At 38.7% G+C, this 15944-nt stretch overlaps 1 protein-coding gene across 1 annotated transcript; it reads left to right on the top strand.

The window, feature by feature from the left end:
- The first annotated feature begins 8 nt into the window (after positions 1–8).
- Positions 9–15215, top strand: MFSD11 (major facilitator superfamily domain containing 11). The gene is made up of 15 exons (XM_080356312.1): positions 9–70; positions 996–1150; positions 1372–1542; positions 2971–3026; positions 4044–4151; positions 4565–4644; positions 4743–4839; positions 6897–6955; positions 8942–9083; positions 9198–9238; positions 9962–10027; positions 11828–11953; positions 12379–12553; positions 13613–13748; positions 14676–15215. The coding sequence occupies exons 3-15, from the start codon at positions 1447–1449 to the stop codon at positions 14841–14843; spliced, it is 1350 nt and encodes a 449-aa protein (XP_080212438.1). The 5' UTR covers positions 9–70; positions 996–1150; positions 1372–1446; the 3' UTR covers positions 14844–15215.
- The last annotated feature ends 729 nt before the right edge of the window (positions 15216–15944 follow it).

The following is a 15944-nucleotide window of genomic DNA, read 5'->3' as shown; positions in this document are numbered from 1 at the left end:
GGCGGATGTGCCGTGACCCGGAAGGACTGGGCGGAGGCGGGGAAATTTTGAACAATGTATGCTGAAAACGGTAAAAAAAAAAAAGTAAAAACCGGAAATAACGCGAGGCCTGACTTTGTTGGGGGTGAGAAGGGGCGGGAAACTCATGCCGTCTGAATAAAAAAAAGGAAAAGCTTTAAGGACGGGAAGCGCTTGTGGCGCGGGCGGGGAGCGGCGGTTTAAAATGGCGGAGGGAGAGCGCTGTGAGGGGAGGTGGCTGAGGGCTCTGCGCTTGTCCTGAGGGTTTGTTTTTCCTAGGACCCTCTGTTTAAATTTTGCTGACGTTTTAACAGGGATCCTCGAAAGTTAAAGATCAATTGATCTGAAATTTATTATTTTAGTACTGTGAAGTTAAATATTAAGAGCGTGTAATTGCTAAAACCACATGGTGTTCATTGAGAGAAAGCTGTGGAAGATTACGAAGACTCTTTCCTGAGTCACTCAGACAATGAATTAAGGCAGAAATGCTGGGCAGAGCCTGTGTATTGGTGGGAATAATTCTCCCTTTGCAATGACTTTGTGTGTGTTTGAATACAGTTAATTAAATGGTTATCTTACATGACTTTCTAAGATGTTCTTTATCTTGATGGGTCTTATTTAGTAGATCGAGAGTGTTGCTATGTGATATCATAAAAATATATAAACATATAACCAAGATATAATAATATATGTAATTATTAGAGGATTTATAGCTCTTAAAAACTCGCACAAATCTTTTTATTTTAAAGATTAGAAGATTTCCACCCACTAGATGATGTTGAAAGGTCCTTTCCAACCCAGACCATTCTGTGATCTCGGGAAGCAGAAAAGTGTACTTTCATAAAACTGCATTTCCCAGAGTGCACAAGGGTTTCAGGCTGGGTCAGCTGATCTCGACTGTGAAATGTTCCTTATTTCCTGTCCAACATGCGTGGAAATGACTCCTGTGGACGAATGTCTCATCTTTCCCTCGTCAGGTGATTTAAAGGCTTTGGGCCAGAATTCTGATTTGGAACAATGGCAGAAACTGAGCTGATTAACTAGCTGGGCATCTGGAAAACTGCGGCTTTCGGGGGAAAGAGATGTTGGGAAGTAACATACTGCAGTCTGAGCTGTTACTTCATGGGAAAAGGTAGAGAGATTCTTGCATTTACCTTTCGTGCCAGATGTTTCCTTTTTCAAGTTACTTTTCTCTTCAGGTTACTAATTTTGCTATATGTTCTCTAAGAGATTTTCCAGATTTCTTTATTAGTTTATGGCTGTCTCCTACCAGCTAATAAGTAACCCTCAGTAATCATAATTTTTGAAGCTTTCTTTTTCATTTTATTCTTTTTGCTTGCTTGTTTTTAACAGAGGTTAAGAGGAAACTTTTAAAAGAAAATAGAGCTTTTCCGGACTGACACTGAGGATTTGGCGAGAAAACACAAAATGTCTCCTGAATCAAAAAAACTTTTCAACATAATTATTTTGGGAGTCTCATTTATGTTTATGTTCACTGCTTTTCAAACATGTGGAAATATTGCGGTAGGTGTGAATTTCAAAGCATGGCACATTTCTATCACAGTTATTAATCTGCTCTTCTGTGTTCTCTAATGTAAGAGTTGCTTTACTTGGAATTCTTTTTAATGTGCAAGACACCTTGATATTTTGTCTCCTTCTCTTGGTTTAGTGTTAACCAGATTAAGTTGATTAACTGGATAATTAATCAGTTTATTTCTTTAAGATAGCATAGCTACATATATAACTGTTCCTGATTGCTTAGAAAGTATCGCCCCTTTCAAAATATTTGCCTAAGTTGTTATTATTAACCATGCCCCTAGTTTTTTTAGAGTGTATTTCTTAATCTAACATATTTTTCTGTTCTAACAAACTATACATTGAGGGGGAGTGTAAGGATAACATCTGACAAGTAGTCAGACTTCCACAATTGCTAGAACTGCCAAGTCACCTTCCATCTCAATAAATAATTTACTGCTTTAGCATCCTGTAACTCTTCGCATGCTGAAGCAAAATTGGGCGTAATACAATCCAAATTTAATATTAGAAGCAGACTGCACTCTAGCTACTTAAATTCTTAGCATCCTGCTCCTGACAATCTGAGCCCAGATCCTCTAATTTACCGAGCTGTTGGCGTTGCTTTCAGTGGTAGTTATATGCCTGAAGGACAGTTAGATTTCAACACACCCCTTGAGCCCACAGGTCTTACAGCTTCTCTTCTCTTCCATGCAAGAAGAATCCTTTCTGGGTTCAGACAGATAAGTGCCCTTCACTGCATTATAGAAACAACTATTTAGAATAGTTTTGTAAAAGCCAAAGTGCAGCGTGATACTGCACATGAGTCTGGAAGTACCACCCAGTGATCTTAGAAGTTCTGCAGCGAATTCACAGCACCTCACTGGATTGCACCTAGTGATCATGCAGTCATGTAATTTGTTATTACGAGCTATTACAAGTTACTTTCAATCAGATCTGCCTGTCGATCCAGTAATTACATGGTCTCATGATCACTAATGCTGATTCAAGGGAAAAAAAAGGAACAGGAAAATAACGAGAAGCTGAAAAGAACGGAAACTCTTATCAGAAGCTGATAGGTCAAATTAAGAGTATTTTGAAACTTCTCCTTCCTCACCCCCCCAACCATACGTATCTACTTAAGAGAGGTGCTTAGTGAAAGAGAAGTTTCGTGAAATATTTTAAGCTGTCTGATGAAATAATGATATAATCCTAAAGTACTGATTACTGCTTCAAATATAGATGTTTCCCTGCCAAATATCTCCTTCACCTTCATTATAAAGGTGTTGTGAATTGTAATTAACACTTTTTTTTAAAGTACTTTGTAGAATCTATTAAGGATTAATTCTAACATTTGATACTGACTTCAAACTCATCAAGTGTTCTCAGATTACAACATATATTCTAACATATTACAATCTATGATTTTTTTCCACACAGCAAACTGTTATCACGAATTTAAACAGCACGGATTTTCATGGCAGTGGCTACACAAGGTAATTTATACAGATCTTCTTATTACTTTGATCCTTGCAGGGTGAAGCTGGTTATAATTCCACCTGGTAGAGGTGGAGTCTCAAGAGACTCTAGTGTTCTGCTGACTTCACAATTTAATAATAAACTTAAAGCAGTTAAAAACAGGCTTCTCACATTCACTCTTGTTCTACTCTGAACTATTTCCAGTTGAACTACATATCTGTTTTGCACGTTATATTTGTAGGGAGAAAAAACATCATATGGTTATCACATTCTAAGCATTTTATTTTAGGATATGAAAAATGTGGAAGTTTTAAAATATAAAATCCCTGCTAACTAAGGCCTTGGTTGTTTGCCTTTGTACACCTCTGTGTATTTGTGTAGGATAGGTGGTACAGATCAACTTCTAGGAACTGCTGCAACATAAATGTGAAAGGAGCCATCAGAAAGACAAGCAGGGAGGTTCAAAGCCAGGAAAAGTTGTTCTGTTTGTTCACTGCAGGTGCGGCCAAACTCGCCAAGCGTGATCAGGGACCTCTGTGTGCTAAATTAGTCTGTCATATAGGAAAACCTGGTTGCTGCTTTGAAGGCTTTACTGTCTTAATTTTAAACTAAAAATACAACTGGCACAAAATATATCTATAAAATGTCTGTGTTATAGTTGGCAGAAAATGCAAACCTTACTGGTATCGATGAATGAGGCTCTGGAACATTCTCTATAAGTACTGGCCAGAAAACTCAGTTACTGCTGTTAAGGCACAGTTTGACAAATGTATGTTATAAATTATGAGACGCACTTGTCTGCAATAGTTTGGCCCTCCTCAGCAATCCAGAAAACACTGCACACTCCTGTATTCCCATATAGAGTGCAGTGGGTGAAGGTAAGAGAAGAAATAAATATTTGACCGTGAAAGTTATGCAGTTACTTAAGTTATGTGTGTACTTGATACTTTGGAATCAACTGAACATTCTTAAATCAGTTGCACTCATATCCTATATTTTAAGTACTTAATTATCTTCGTTGTTTATTTATGTAGCATGTCCATTATTTATGGAGTATTCTCCGCATCAAACCTTATATCACCTTCAGTGGTTGCGATAGTAGGACCTCAATTCTCCATGGTCATTAGTGGCATATTTTATAGGTAAGTATTAATTTAGTATTTTTGCCCGCTTCCTTTGAAATCTTTCATTTTTTCCCTCCTAAGCCTACCATGCCATACATGAAACTGTACTGCTGAGGAAGGCATCTTACAGACATACCGCCTCCATCAGTAGATGTGGAACTGCAGAGTACTTCAGCCTACTCAAAACAGAGTGTGTTTTTTTCACAGCATTTCCAGACTTTGCTGACTCAGATTAATGACTATATTAAAAAAAACTCTACATACTTAGTGGAATAAAAACATTATCTCTTCTCACATGTGACATGAACTATTTTTCAGTGTGACTTGAGACAGAATAGCTGATTTAGAAGCAGCTAAATGAGATACCTGATTGTTAAAGTGCATTGTCAACTTTATGTCTATGTTCAATAAACTGATCTGTTCTATTCTAGCCTATACATTGCAGTTTTTATCCAACCTACTACATGGACTTTCTACACTGCTTCTGTTTTTATTGGCATTGCAGCTGCTGGTAAGCACTGTTCTTACTCTGCTTACTATTCTTTGCTACGTTTGAATGTACCTCTAAAATATTTTTATTTCCTGAGCAATATATTCTGTACATTTCAGTTCTCTGGACAGCACAGGGAAATTGCTTGACTGTAAATTCTGATGAAAACACCATTGGAAGGAACAGTGGGGTATTTTGGGCACTCTTACAGTCCAGGTAGGCTTTATTTGTTAGTCTTGTTGTGGTTGTATACACATTCTACTTTTTACATTTTTTTGTAAAAAGAATCCTCCACTGGTACCTTGCAGTCAGTGAAGTGGGCTGAAAGGCTGGAAGCCACATTTCTGTTACTATTGTGCATTATAGAAGAATGAATTGAAGTTACATATAGCAAGGTTCTGCTCTTAACATGCTATAATGATACATTTCTGTTAGGGGAGCATTTTCCATAAGTAACAGACATCTTGTTGATCGGGGAGGGCTGTCATAATGTGTTTAAGGACTTGAGTGCACTAATGAGCCCTAATGGTCCTGAACAGCCTCACCTGGCACCTCTACCGCACCCTTCCCATCTGCCCATGGGCCCAGGAGCCTCATTTAAACTCAGCCTGGGGCTTCATTTCCTCTGGAGCTGTGTTGGAGGAGCACTGGTCTACAGCTCAGCCACAGTTATGCCTGGTTCTGGCTCTTGTTGATCTGGACTGGTTTCTCACCTTGGCTTTACTCTGCCTTGTCCCTGGGGATTTGTGTGGCAATCACAGCACCTGACACTGGCCTGTAGACTGACTGACCTCAGATCTGCCTCATCAACACAAGCTTGTATGATAGTCTGGACTCTTGGTTGACCCTGCTGAGTGTCTCTGGGTCTGCCCTGCTTGCCTTGTTGGGTGCTCTGGGACAGGGCTCTAGTTGATGAGGCACCTTCTCTGCTGCATGTGTTCTGTCCCTTGACTCTCAGCTCTCTTTCTCTGAGAGAGCAGCTGGACCTTGCTGCTCGCTGACAAGTTGAAGTGAAGATACAGTCAGAAAAGAGGTCTTGTTGATAATCTTCTGATGTTAAGCTTTGAGTGCTGCATAAACCAAACAAGTCAACAAGAAAGGTAGTGAGAATGAGGTAGTGGATGGTGTTGCTGCCATTGAGTATTTTGTGCAGACAGGGTTTGTGCTTTTTGGGAGAGAGTAATGTAAACAAAATGTGTGAGAAGGTAGAGCTGCTGACTTGCAGAGACTGAAAAGGCTGGGATTCATTCCTTTGGAGAAAAAGCGTTGAGGATTATACTGATGGGTTACTAGGACAGTGAAGGCAGCTGGTGAGCTGTTGCTCTCCACATGCTGCTGTATGGGTCACTTGGTGAAACCAGAAGAGGATTGGTTTGAAACAGATACTAAGTGCTTCTTTACACAATAGCTGATTAAATGTTTGGTGCTTGCTGCCACAAGGAGAGTATAGAGTTGGATGGTGTCAGCAACAAATGGGATCAGACAGGTTCATTGGCAACAGGTCCACAAATGGTTCCTGAGAGGAGATACCTTATACCACCCATAACATGGTGGCTCTGGATATTGGGAGATAACAAGTTTGCAGAAAGTGCTGAGGCTGGTGAGCCTGTGCTATATGGTATTGCTAATGCTGTTGTGGGGGTGGAATACTGGGTTAATAGAACATCAGCCTGAACCCGTGGCATACTTCTTGTGTTTCTTAAGGTTCAGGAATTAACATATCAGTATGTTATCAGAGTAGTAATTTCCACAAACACAGTTAATTGTGTGTTTTCCAGTGAGTAAAGCGCATGGCTTTATATGAGGGAACTTGACTCAGGCTGTTTTGAATCACCATTCATTCAGAATTACTGTATTTCACAGAATTTCTCTTGAGCTTTTAACAACCAATTTAGCATTACTGGGGCAATGCTTCAGGCAAGATGCATGACACTTCTAAGGAAGTATAACAAAATCTCCATCAATATGTCAGCTTTCTAACGTATACCCTTCTAAAATTAGTGAGGGGGCAATTTCCATGCATATTTCCTCATTTTTGCTACCACCTTGTGTTTTGCTTACTGAAAATGAATAGCCAGCATTATGGAGAAGGATCCTCTACTGTTTCAAGTTTTATACAGAGTAAGCAGTTCACATGGGGAGTGACTGATGTCTTTATTTCTTTCACAATTGCACAGTACATTTTTTTGCATAGGATAATGTTACCGTGATGTTACAACTTTAATCTTACCACAGAAAGTGCTGTTCATCTTTGTTGTCCTTTCTGTCTGCAGCTTGTTTTTTGGAAACCTCTATATATACTTTGCTTGGCAAGGAAAAACTCACATATCAGGTGGGTATTGTTTGTTTATATGGGAGTCCATCCTTGAAAATATGGTAGCATGAGTAAACAAATGAAATAATGAACTTGAAAGTGGCAAGAAACTTACACAATCAGACTTTTTTCTAATTTATTGTTATATATCCTCTACTTTTGGAGTATTTTTTTAATTCATTGTTCCATGGTACTCATGGCCCTTGTATTATGTGTGCGTTTCCTGCATGCAGTGCTCTTTGAGTACCATCTTTTGTCTAGGAAATTCTTCAGAACACTAATTTGGAATAAGGTTTTCTCCAATGGCAGCTCTGGGATTTTCTCTGTGCAGACAGACTTATGCCAAAATACAAATATTTGGGGGGAAAGCTGTTCTGGAATGGCTATATGTTTATTATACGTGCTATCCTGTTCCAAAGTAAGTTCCTGGTGTAGACTGTCCTTCTAAATCAGGTTGAAGACTGATTAACCTATGAACTGAAGGAAGAGGAAAACCATCCCATTTCACTTCATGGCCGCAATGATTGTTGTGCTGGCACAAAGCAGCAGCAGGACAGAGGTTGAGATGTGCAGCTGGGCTGAGAGTGAGTGGCTGCTGCTGCTGCTTAAACTGGCAGCATTGCTGGAAAAGTGTGTAAAACCAAAACAAACACCAAAAAAACCCAACAAAAACAAAGCAACAAAAAAACCCCACTTATGTTAAAGTTTAATCCCTACTAGAACAGCCAATTCTTTTAATATTTCAAAGATGAGGGTACATCTGCTGTAGTCAGTCAGGAATAAGATGTTAATTTTTTAAAATTATAGTTATCAGACTTCAGAAATGCTGCCCTGTTGAGACGTATAGTCTGTTTCATGTCTCTGTTAGATCCGTCTCTTCAGGTTCCCCACAGACATGGGCCTGGTAGCACAGGACAGGTTAATTTTTAAAGGTCAGCTTCAGCATTCCCTCATCTTTAACGCAAAGGCTTAAGTGTTATTGAAAGTATTGGAGACACTTTGGATCTGGTGAGCTTGAAATTCTGTGTATTCTAAACTTGATTGTACTTTTGAACCACAGATTAGAGCATTTAACCATGAAGTTCTGCTCTTATATTTCCCCCAGTCTTTTAATGTCTTGAGACTCCTCTTCATTAAAAAATGTTGGTATTGGAAAATGTGACAGTACTAAAAAAATCAGTTCCTTCTTCCTTTTACTACCTAAGTGAAATTTTTACAGGCATTTCAAGGTGAAGCACATATTTGCATTATGATCTCTAATAAAACATGTTATTTTTAATTGATGTAGAGCAATTTTATGTTTACATTTAAGCTAAAGGGGAAGTAAACACAAACGTAGGCAATATCTTCAGAATCATACACTTCAGTTCACTCACAACTATTATTTGTTTCTTGGCTTGCTTATTCTGCTTAATATTTGTAGAAGGGAATGACCTCTGGATTATAGACTTTCCTGTGTCCAACACATTGGTTTGTGCAGCCGAGCTGGTGCGTAGGGCAGCAATTACTGTCCTCCAGCTGCACATTGGGTGCTGCATCAGCGAGATTTTGGTGATTTTAAGGCTTTTGAAGTTTATAAGCCTACCAGTTTATGATGTTACAGCACGAATGTTTCTAATGCTGGTAAAGAGCGTTTTTTAGAAATCTGAAAGGTTTTGAGCTAGTTTGCTTTGTCCGCTCTGAATTATGTGAGTCTTGAAAGATGTACTTTCTTCTGCTCATAATTTATGCACTTCCTTTGTTAATTGGCTCCTCCTTGGTCATAGCCTTTGCATGGCAGAAAATGCGAGTGACACTCTAATATGCCAATATTTTATTGGCATTATAAAACTGAGACAGGAATTTGCCAGCAACTGGGTACCTTTTGCTCCATGTAGAAGGTAAGTTAGAAAATGAGTGTGCATTTTGTTACCTAGTATGTCTGTATTAGTTTATTGAAGGTAGTTGAGTTGGTTTGAATTGATTTTGCACGTCTAGTTATAGTTCTTGTTTGTTTTTCCACAGAGAGTGATCGCAGAACTGTCTTCATTGCTCTGACTGTTATCAGTCTTGTGGGCACAGTTCTGTTCTTTCTGATTAGGAAACAAGAGGACACAAAAGCTCCAGGAGAGGAAGATTCTGCTAATGAAATCCTGGGGGACAGCTTGTAAGTGGTTATTGCTATCATGTGTTGTCACATATCCTTGTTTGTGCTCCTGCTCCTCAGGGGAATATCACGTGTTCACTTTCCCCATTTTGACTAAGTAATTTATTTACCCAGGTCTGCACAAAACACAATGACAAGAGCGGTGGCTGCCTTCAGTACGTACTGTTTCACATGAGAGTTGCTTCAAAACATACTGATGTATCCTTTCCAGCATTCCACAATTCTGCTGATAATGTGGTCTTGTACAAATGACCTAGAACAAGAACTTGTGAACCGATAAGGTTTTAAGAACGCATTTCAGTTATTCCGTTTTCAGTACAGACCTTCAGGGATGGGCCACTTGGAAAAATAACTGCCAGCTGGCAAGTGTTTTCAGAGCAGAGATGGCAGTTCACACAGGGACGTGTGGCAAGATAAAGAAGTTGCATGTTGTTTTATTTTGTCACCAACTGATAACAGTTAAACCCAACAATTTTGAACTGCACCATCTGCAGTTTCTATTAAAGTTTGGTGTGGTCTGCCTGTGACTGTTAACCTTGTTTTGAGAACATGGGGATCTTCACTGAGAATTTATTTATCCTCTTAGGAGACAATTGCCATCAACTGAGAGTACAAAAGTACAATGAGCAGAAAATTGTCTCCTAATTGAAAACTGTGTGTCCTCCCTTTAATATTTCACCTCTTGCATTTTTTATGAAAGAGGATTTCAGATCACAGCATTTCTTTTAAAGAACAAGTCAGGGTTGGTTTGTTTAGCACTTTGTAGTAAAGTCACAGTTTGCACAATTTTAAGCTATTTTTATGAAGAGCAAAATAAATTGTAGGTTGTGTTAACAGTGTTATCAGTTATATTAATTCCCATTATTATGCCTTTACAGAGAAATCCATAAAGCTGAGCTTCACCAAAGAGATTATGCTGCTGAGTGTTACAACAGCCTACACAGGTATGAAGCAAGAGGAGTGTATTATTGTGCAGCAGGATTGCAATTCTGTATTTCTGCAAATGTTACTTGAATATTTCAGTTATCTTTGAATGAGTTATTTGCTTGTGACGTTCCTGTGTCCTGGGTGCTTCTGTATGGGAGGAGGGATGTGCCTGAATCTGCAAATACTGCCAGGTGTAGGAAAGCTTGGGTTCAGCTCTGGGTCACACAAATTGAAGGTTTGGCAAAATTTACATAGCTGGTTTTTATGTGATTTGGCATTACACTGTCAATAGGTTGTAGATAGTTTAATGCAATTGCATTGAATTTGAATGAAAATAATGTTCAAAATGTTACTGGGATACTTTAACAGATTCTTTTGAGGGAGGTTCTTGCTCCTTATTTGCCTTCAGGTGTTTTTCTGTTCACGATCAATTTAAGTTTTAGGAAGAACAGATGCGTTTTCAGAACCTCAGCTCTGAGTCACCCTTATGAAAAATTGTTGTTAGCTCTTGTAGGTGAGAAGAAGAACTTAGATGTGACCAAACCATAAACAGTGCTGTAAGACTGCTGAAGTTTGCGGTCAGTTTCTGGTAGAGAAATAGCAATAGTAGCCATAAAGTCGCAATAGTAACTATGAAGTCATCTTGTACTAGCCGCTGATCAGAGTACAGGTGTTACTTCACAGCATCTCCAGTGTTGCAGAACACTGGACTAGGCTGCCCAGGGAGGTTGTGGAGTCTCCTTCTCTGCAGACATTCCAACCCGCCTGGACACCTTCCTGTGTAACCTCATCTGGGTGTTCCTGCTCCATGGGGGGATTGCACTGGATGAGCTTTCGAGGTCCCTTCCAAGCCCTGACATTCTGGGATTCTGTGGAAAGGAGGAACTCGGGTTTGCCTGATTAATCTGAAATTTGAATTTAAGAGGTAGCAGAAATAAAAATCAGTCCAGCTTGGAAAAAAAAAAATAGCTGCTGCCACCTGGTGGCTCTGGGTCAATATTGCTACTTTATATAGGGAAATAAAAAAATATTGGAAGGCCAGCAAAAGCTTTTATTTCCAAAATTCATGGTTTGATTATTAAGACTGCTCAAAGTTCACCTCCTTTTGAGGCTTTGCAGTTCATGTTCCATGTTAAGGAGGCTGCTACATGTAGACTAGAGTATGGTATACCATATTTTTACAGTAGAAAAGGCAAAGTAGGTGAATTAGAAACAGTTCTATTTTTGAACTGTTTTTCTTTGTTTAGGTGTAAGACTTTGCTTAGTTTTGGATTAAGTAACTGGTATTTTTACACTTATAGTCATGCTAGTTGGCCTCGGCCATGTTACCTTTTTGACAGCAATGACAGTAGAAAGAAAGAAGAGTTTTAAACAAATAGCAGTTGTTCTTAGCTCTAGTTCATTATGTATAGAAAAGTAACAGTTTAGGAATCTGAATTCTTTTTGTATATGGGATTTCAGGGAGTCTCTTTTTAAGAATGCCATAACCTGGGTGGGGGGACTGAAGTCCTTACACATGAAATTCCAAAGTTCTTGAAAAGCAGAAATATAAACTGTGTGTAGAGATTGTGTCAACAGAAACAGTATTGAACCAAAGTGCATGTGATACAGGGCTTTTTCTAATATATTTTTTGTAAACTGGCATAGGAGAATATCATTATTACATAGTTTAAAATTCCCAAATTGCTTGTTATACACATGTCATTTAAATATGTATTTGAAAGGGTCCTTGAGGAAAAACAGCTTTTAGACTTCAAGACTTTTTTGATAACTTTCATAATAGTTCACCTGTCAATTTTGTTTGATTTCTTTCAAAGGCTTGGAATTAACGTTCTTTTCTGGAGTATATGGAACATGTATTGGTGCTGTGAATAGGTTTGGTAGTGAAGAGAAAAGCCTTATTGGTCTCTCTGGTATTTTTATTGGTGTTGGAGAAATTTTAGGTGAGTCTAAATTTACAAATTAGTAGATAAAAAAGGATTAAGATTTTGTAGTTACTCGAAACAGTTTTTGTATTTAACTGAATAGTGTCTTTCAAGCTTCCAGCAATGATTATGTAAACAAAAAATAAAATATTAGAAATTGTTAATGTGGTTCCTTGTTGCACTGTGAATTATATGTTACGCCATGTAAAGTGAATGTGGATTAGGATGTGAAACACTGACTATGAATCCTAAGATTTTTGCATTCTTTTTGGGTTAGTGCAAAGAAATACATAACACTTAGAATGAGAGAAACACTGGACTATGATGTTATTGGAGAGTTTTCACATTTTATTCTGTTTTTAAATAGTAACGTATTTTAAGGTTGCTTCTGTCCTTACTTCTTCAGTTCTGATTTAATTATCCAATCTTTTCCAATTACGCAGGTGGAGGAATCTTCGGTTTATTGAGCAAGCGTAACCGCTTTGGCAGGAACCCTGTTGTGATGCTGGGCATCATCGTCCACTTCATAGCCTTTTATCTGATATTTTTCAACTTGCCAAATGATGCCCCTATTGCTCCTATGGAAGGAACAGATGATGTTGCCTATATGATTCCAAGGTATGTAAACTTTTTCCTGTGTAACTCAAGATGGATACAGACAGTTTGTTTATCTAATAGAAAATTTCTTGAAGCTGCTTTAGGGGAAAAATATACTGAGCTTTCTTGTCTCCTCATTACAACTTTCTTTTCAGGTGTGTTTTTGCCAGTTTGTATGAAAATAATATGTTGTCAGTTTGTGCAGACACAGCTGCTAACTTGCAATTAAAAGCATTTGTGCCTGTGGTGGTGACTATTCTTTATTTAACAGGAGTATTTTTCTGCAAAATGAATTGGTATGTCTACAATATTCCTGCAGTTTTTATGAACTCACCATGTGTGTCTCAGCTTTTAATCACTGCTTTGTGGGTTTTGTGGCTCCAAGCACCAAAATGAGTTCTTCTAGCAGTTCTAATTCAGTGTAGAATTGACTGCAGGTAACAGTAACAAAAGTCTTGGCATTACACAGAATCACAGAATCGGCTGGGTTGGAAAAGACCTCAGAGATCATCAAGTCCAACCCTTGGTCCAATTCCAGTCCATTTACTAGATCATGGCACTAAGTGCCATGTCCAATCTCAGTTTAAAAACCTCTGGGGACGGTGAGTCCACCACCTCCCTGGGCAGGCCATTCTTCTTCTAGCTCCCTCATCACCCTAGGATGGATCCTGTTTGATCCCATAGACTTGTGAGGATCCAGATGGCTCAGGAAGTCACCAGCTATTTCCTCCTGGAATACAAGGGGGCTCTTTGGCTTCCTATCTCTGCCAACCACCTCCAGAGGCCAGTTGTCCTGAGGGCCACCTGTCTTACTGGTAGAAACTGAGGCAAAGTAGGTATAAAGTACCTCAGCTTTCTCCTCATCTTTGTTAACTATATTAAGAAATATTCAAGAAATGAAAATCTGATGAAACTATTCTTCATGCCAAGCCAAGTGTTCCCAGTTCTTTTCCACTGAAATGTAAAGTTGGAGAACTTTCTTCCATTCTCACTTTCCAAATAAGCCTGCTAAAAATAGTTAATAGATGTGTAAGCTGTTTGAACGACTGACTTTTAAATGTGATTCATTTTCTCCTTCAGCAAAGAGGTGGCCATATTCTGCAGCTTCCTCTTGGGCCTGGGGGACAGCTGCTTCAACACCCAGCTCCTCAGCATTTTAGGATTCCTGTATTCAGAAGACAGCGCTCCTGCCTTTGCCATCTTTAAGTTTGTTCAGGTTTGTGGATGTTGTGCCACGTCACTGGGTATTTTTGCATGGGTACATAGACAAAACAAGAGTTAAGTGATGTTTATCTGTTCTTAAGTTGTTAGAATGCCAAAGTAAACGTACCTGTGCTAGTTGGAAACTCAATGAAAATTCTTCATACAATGTGAATACAAGTGCTGCATTTTGGATAGATCGCTTCTCTCACAGGCATTAACCTTATTTGGTACTGAACTTTCCAGGTCAGGGCCTGTGTTGATCAGAGCTATCAGTAGAAAAATGGTGTTGCAAAGCATTGAAACTGTTCCTGCATGGTCATAGCAATAGGGAGCAGAGGTCAGGTTGAGCTTATTTTAAAAGGTGACAGCTGCTTGCTTCAGAAGGTGTGTTTTTTTCCTTGTGCACTGCTCCATTTTTAGATCATTCTCAGTGATAGATAAGAATTTGAGGTAGACACGGAATGTAATGATTCTTTATATGAGATCTAATTAAAAGTTTACCCTTAAGGATAGATTGCAAGTAAGCAACACTGCTTGTCAGAGCCTCTGGCTATTTTGGTATGGAATAGTTTGTGGTGCTGTAAAACTGGAAACAGTTTTCTGTAGTTTTATTTAAAGCCTTGACTGTGTTGCTTCTAGACAAACTGTTTTCAAATACCAGAGAACTGCACTTGGGATGCTATGAACGCTTTTGTGTTTGGTGTTCATTTTCTACAGTGAACACTATTTAAATAACAAGTAAAAACTAAATCTGTTGTATATCGCATGAAGACATATGTTGAGGCATAACGAAGCTTTAAGATTTTTTATCTTCTCCAGAAGTGTGCTACTGAGAGTTGCATGTTAAGCTCTGTGTATGTCAATTTGATAACCTTTTTATGGTAACACTAGCCTGGATATCTCCACTGATAATCTCTTTACGTTGTGTTTTTTCTCTCAGTCCATCTGTGCTGCAGTTGCATATTTCTACAGCAACTACTTCCTTCTGCAGTGGCAGCTCCTGATCATGGTGGTCGTGGGCTTCTTTGGAACAATCACCTTCTTTACGGTGGAATGGGAAGCAGCAGCCGCCCTCGCTGCCCGTGGCTCTGACTACAGCAGCATTTGACCTCGATACCATAAGAAAAAACGCTGGCATATTTATTGGCAAGTGATGTGAGAAGGTAGAAAGATGAAGGTGTTGCAGAGGTTAAGATGGAGGAAGCTACTACTGAATCACCGTTAGTCTAACTGAATGTGAAATACGGGAGAAAAAAAATTCCAAATTTTAAAGGCTTTTTTTCATGTTTTAATGTACTGAGTGTGGTTCTTTAAAAATCTGGTATTAGAAATGGAAGGAAATGCAGAGATATATGTATTGAACAGTTCTGTTCTGAGACATACCTTTCAGAATATGATTGCCCAATTTCACTCTACCATGCACTACAGAATTACAGTTGAGTTTTTTTCCCCTTAAATTATGTTTTCTATATTCTGGTCCTGCAGACACTTGAATTCTTGTATTGAATGGGTGATGTTTTTATAAGATACATTATACTGAAGAGTGTGTCTGCACAACTGAGAAATCAATTCATGCCATTGACGTTTTCAACAATTAGGTATGAGGAAATATTTAGGTGGGAAATGTTGCTGCTTTATTCTCTACTGCACACTTCGTTGTTTCCCCACCATTTGTTTATTGCTCTATTTCATGTGCTTAAATTTTACCAGATAATTTTTATTTTGAAGAAAGTGCATCAGGTTGTAGTGTGACACAAAACATTTTACAAGAATTTGAGGAAGTTCCCCTCAGCCATCTCAAGATGTGATTCTGTGATCTGTGAAGTGTCAGTAATGGAAAATGGTACCTTGATTCAGCATCTCAGAATTGACCTGTGCTGGGAAAACTGCTGAAACTTGCTCAGGGGAATTGTACATGAAGGACCATAGGATGTGGCTTCCCTCCCAGACTTCCAAATAGTTCTTTTGAGTTCAATGGAACTTTGATCACTATTTGTGATGCATTTTCTAAAATAACTTTTTAAAGTACAAATAAGCTCAGAATGTGAACTGTAGGAATGATCTTGCAGTATTTATTCTACTGCATAGTCTAAAAATAGCTGAAACACTTGCCATAAATTGTTTCATTCAGTATATTTTGGGCAGATTGTGCTGGAATCTTATTCTGCCGAAAGTGCAAATAAGGATACTATCAGAGTAAGTTTTAATC

This window comes from Nesoenas mayeri, assembly GCF_963082525.1.
Source record: "Nesoenas mayeri genome assembly, chromosome: 19".
NCBI lineage: Eukaryota > Metazoa > Chordata > Aves > Columbiformes > Columbidae > Nesoenas > Nesoenas mayeri.
Note: the sequence above shows the minus strand (reverse complement) of the source record. Positions and strands in the feature narration are given on the sequence as shown.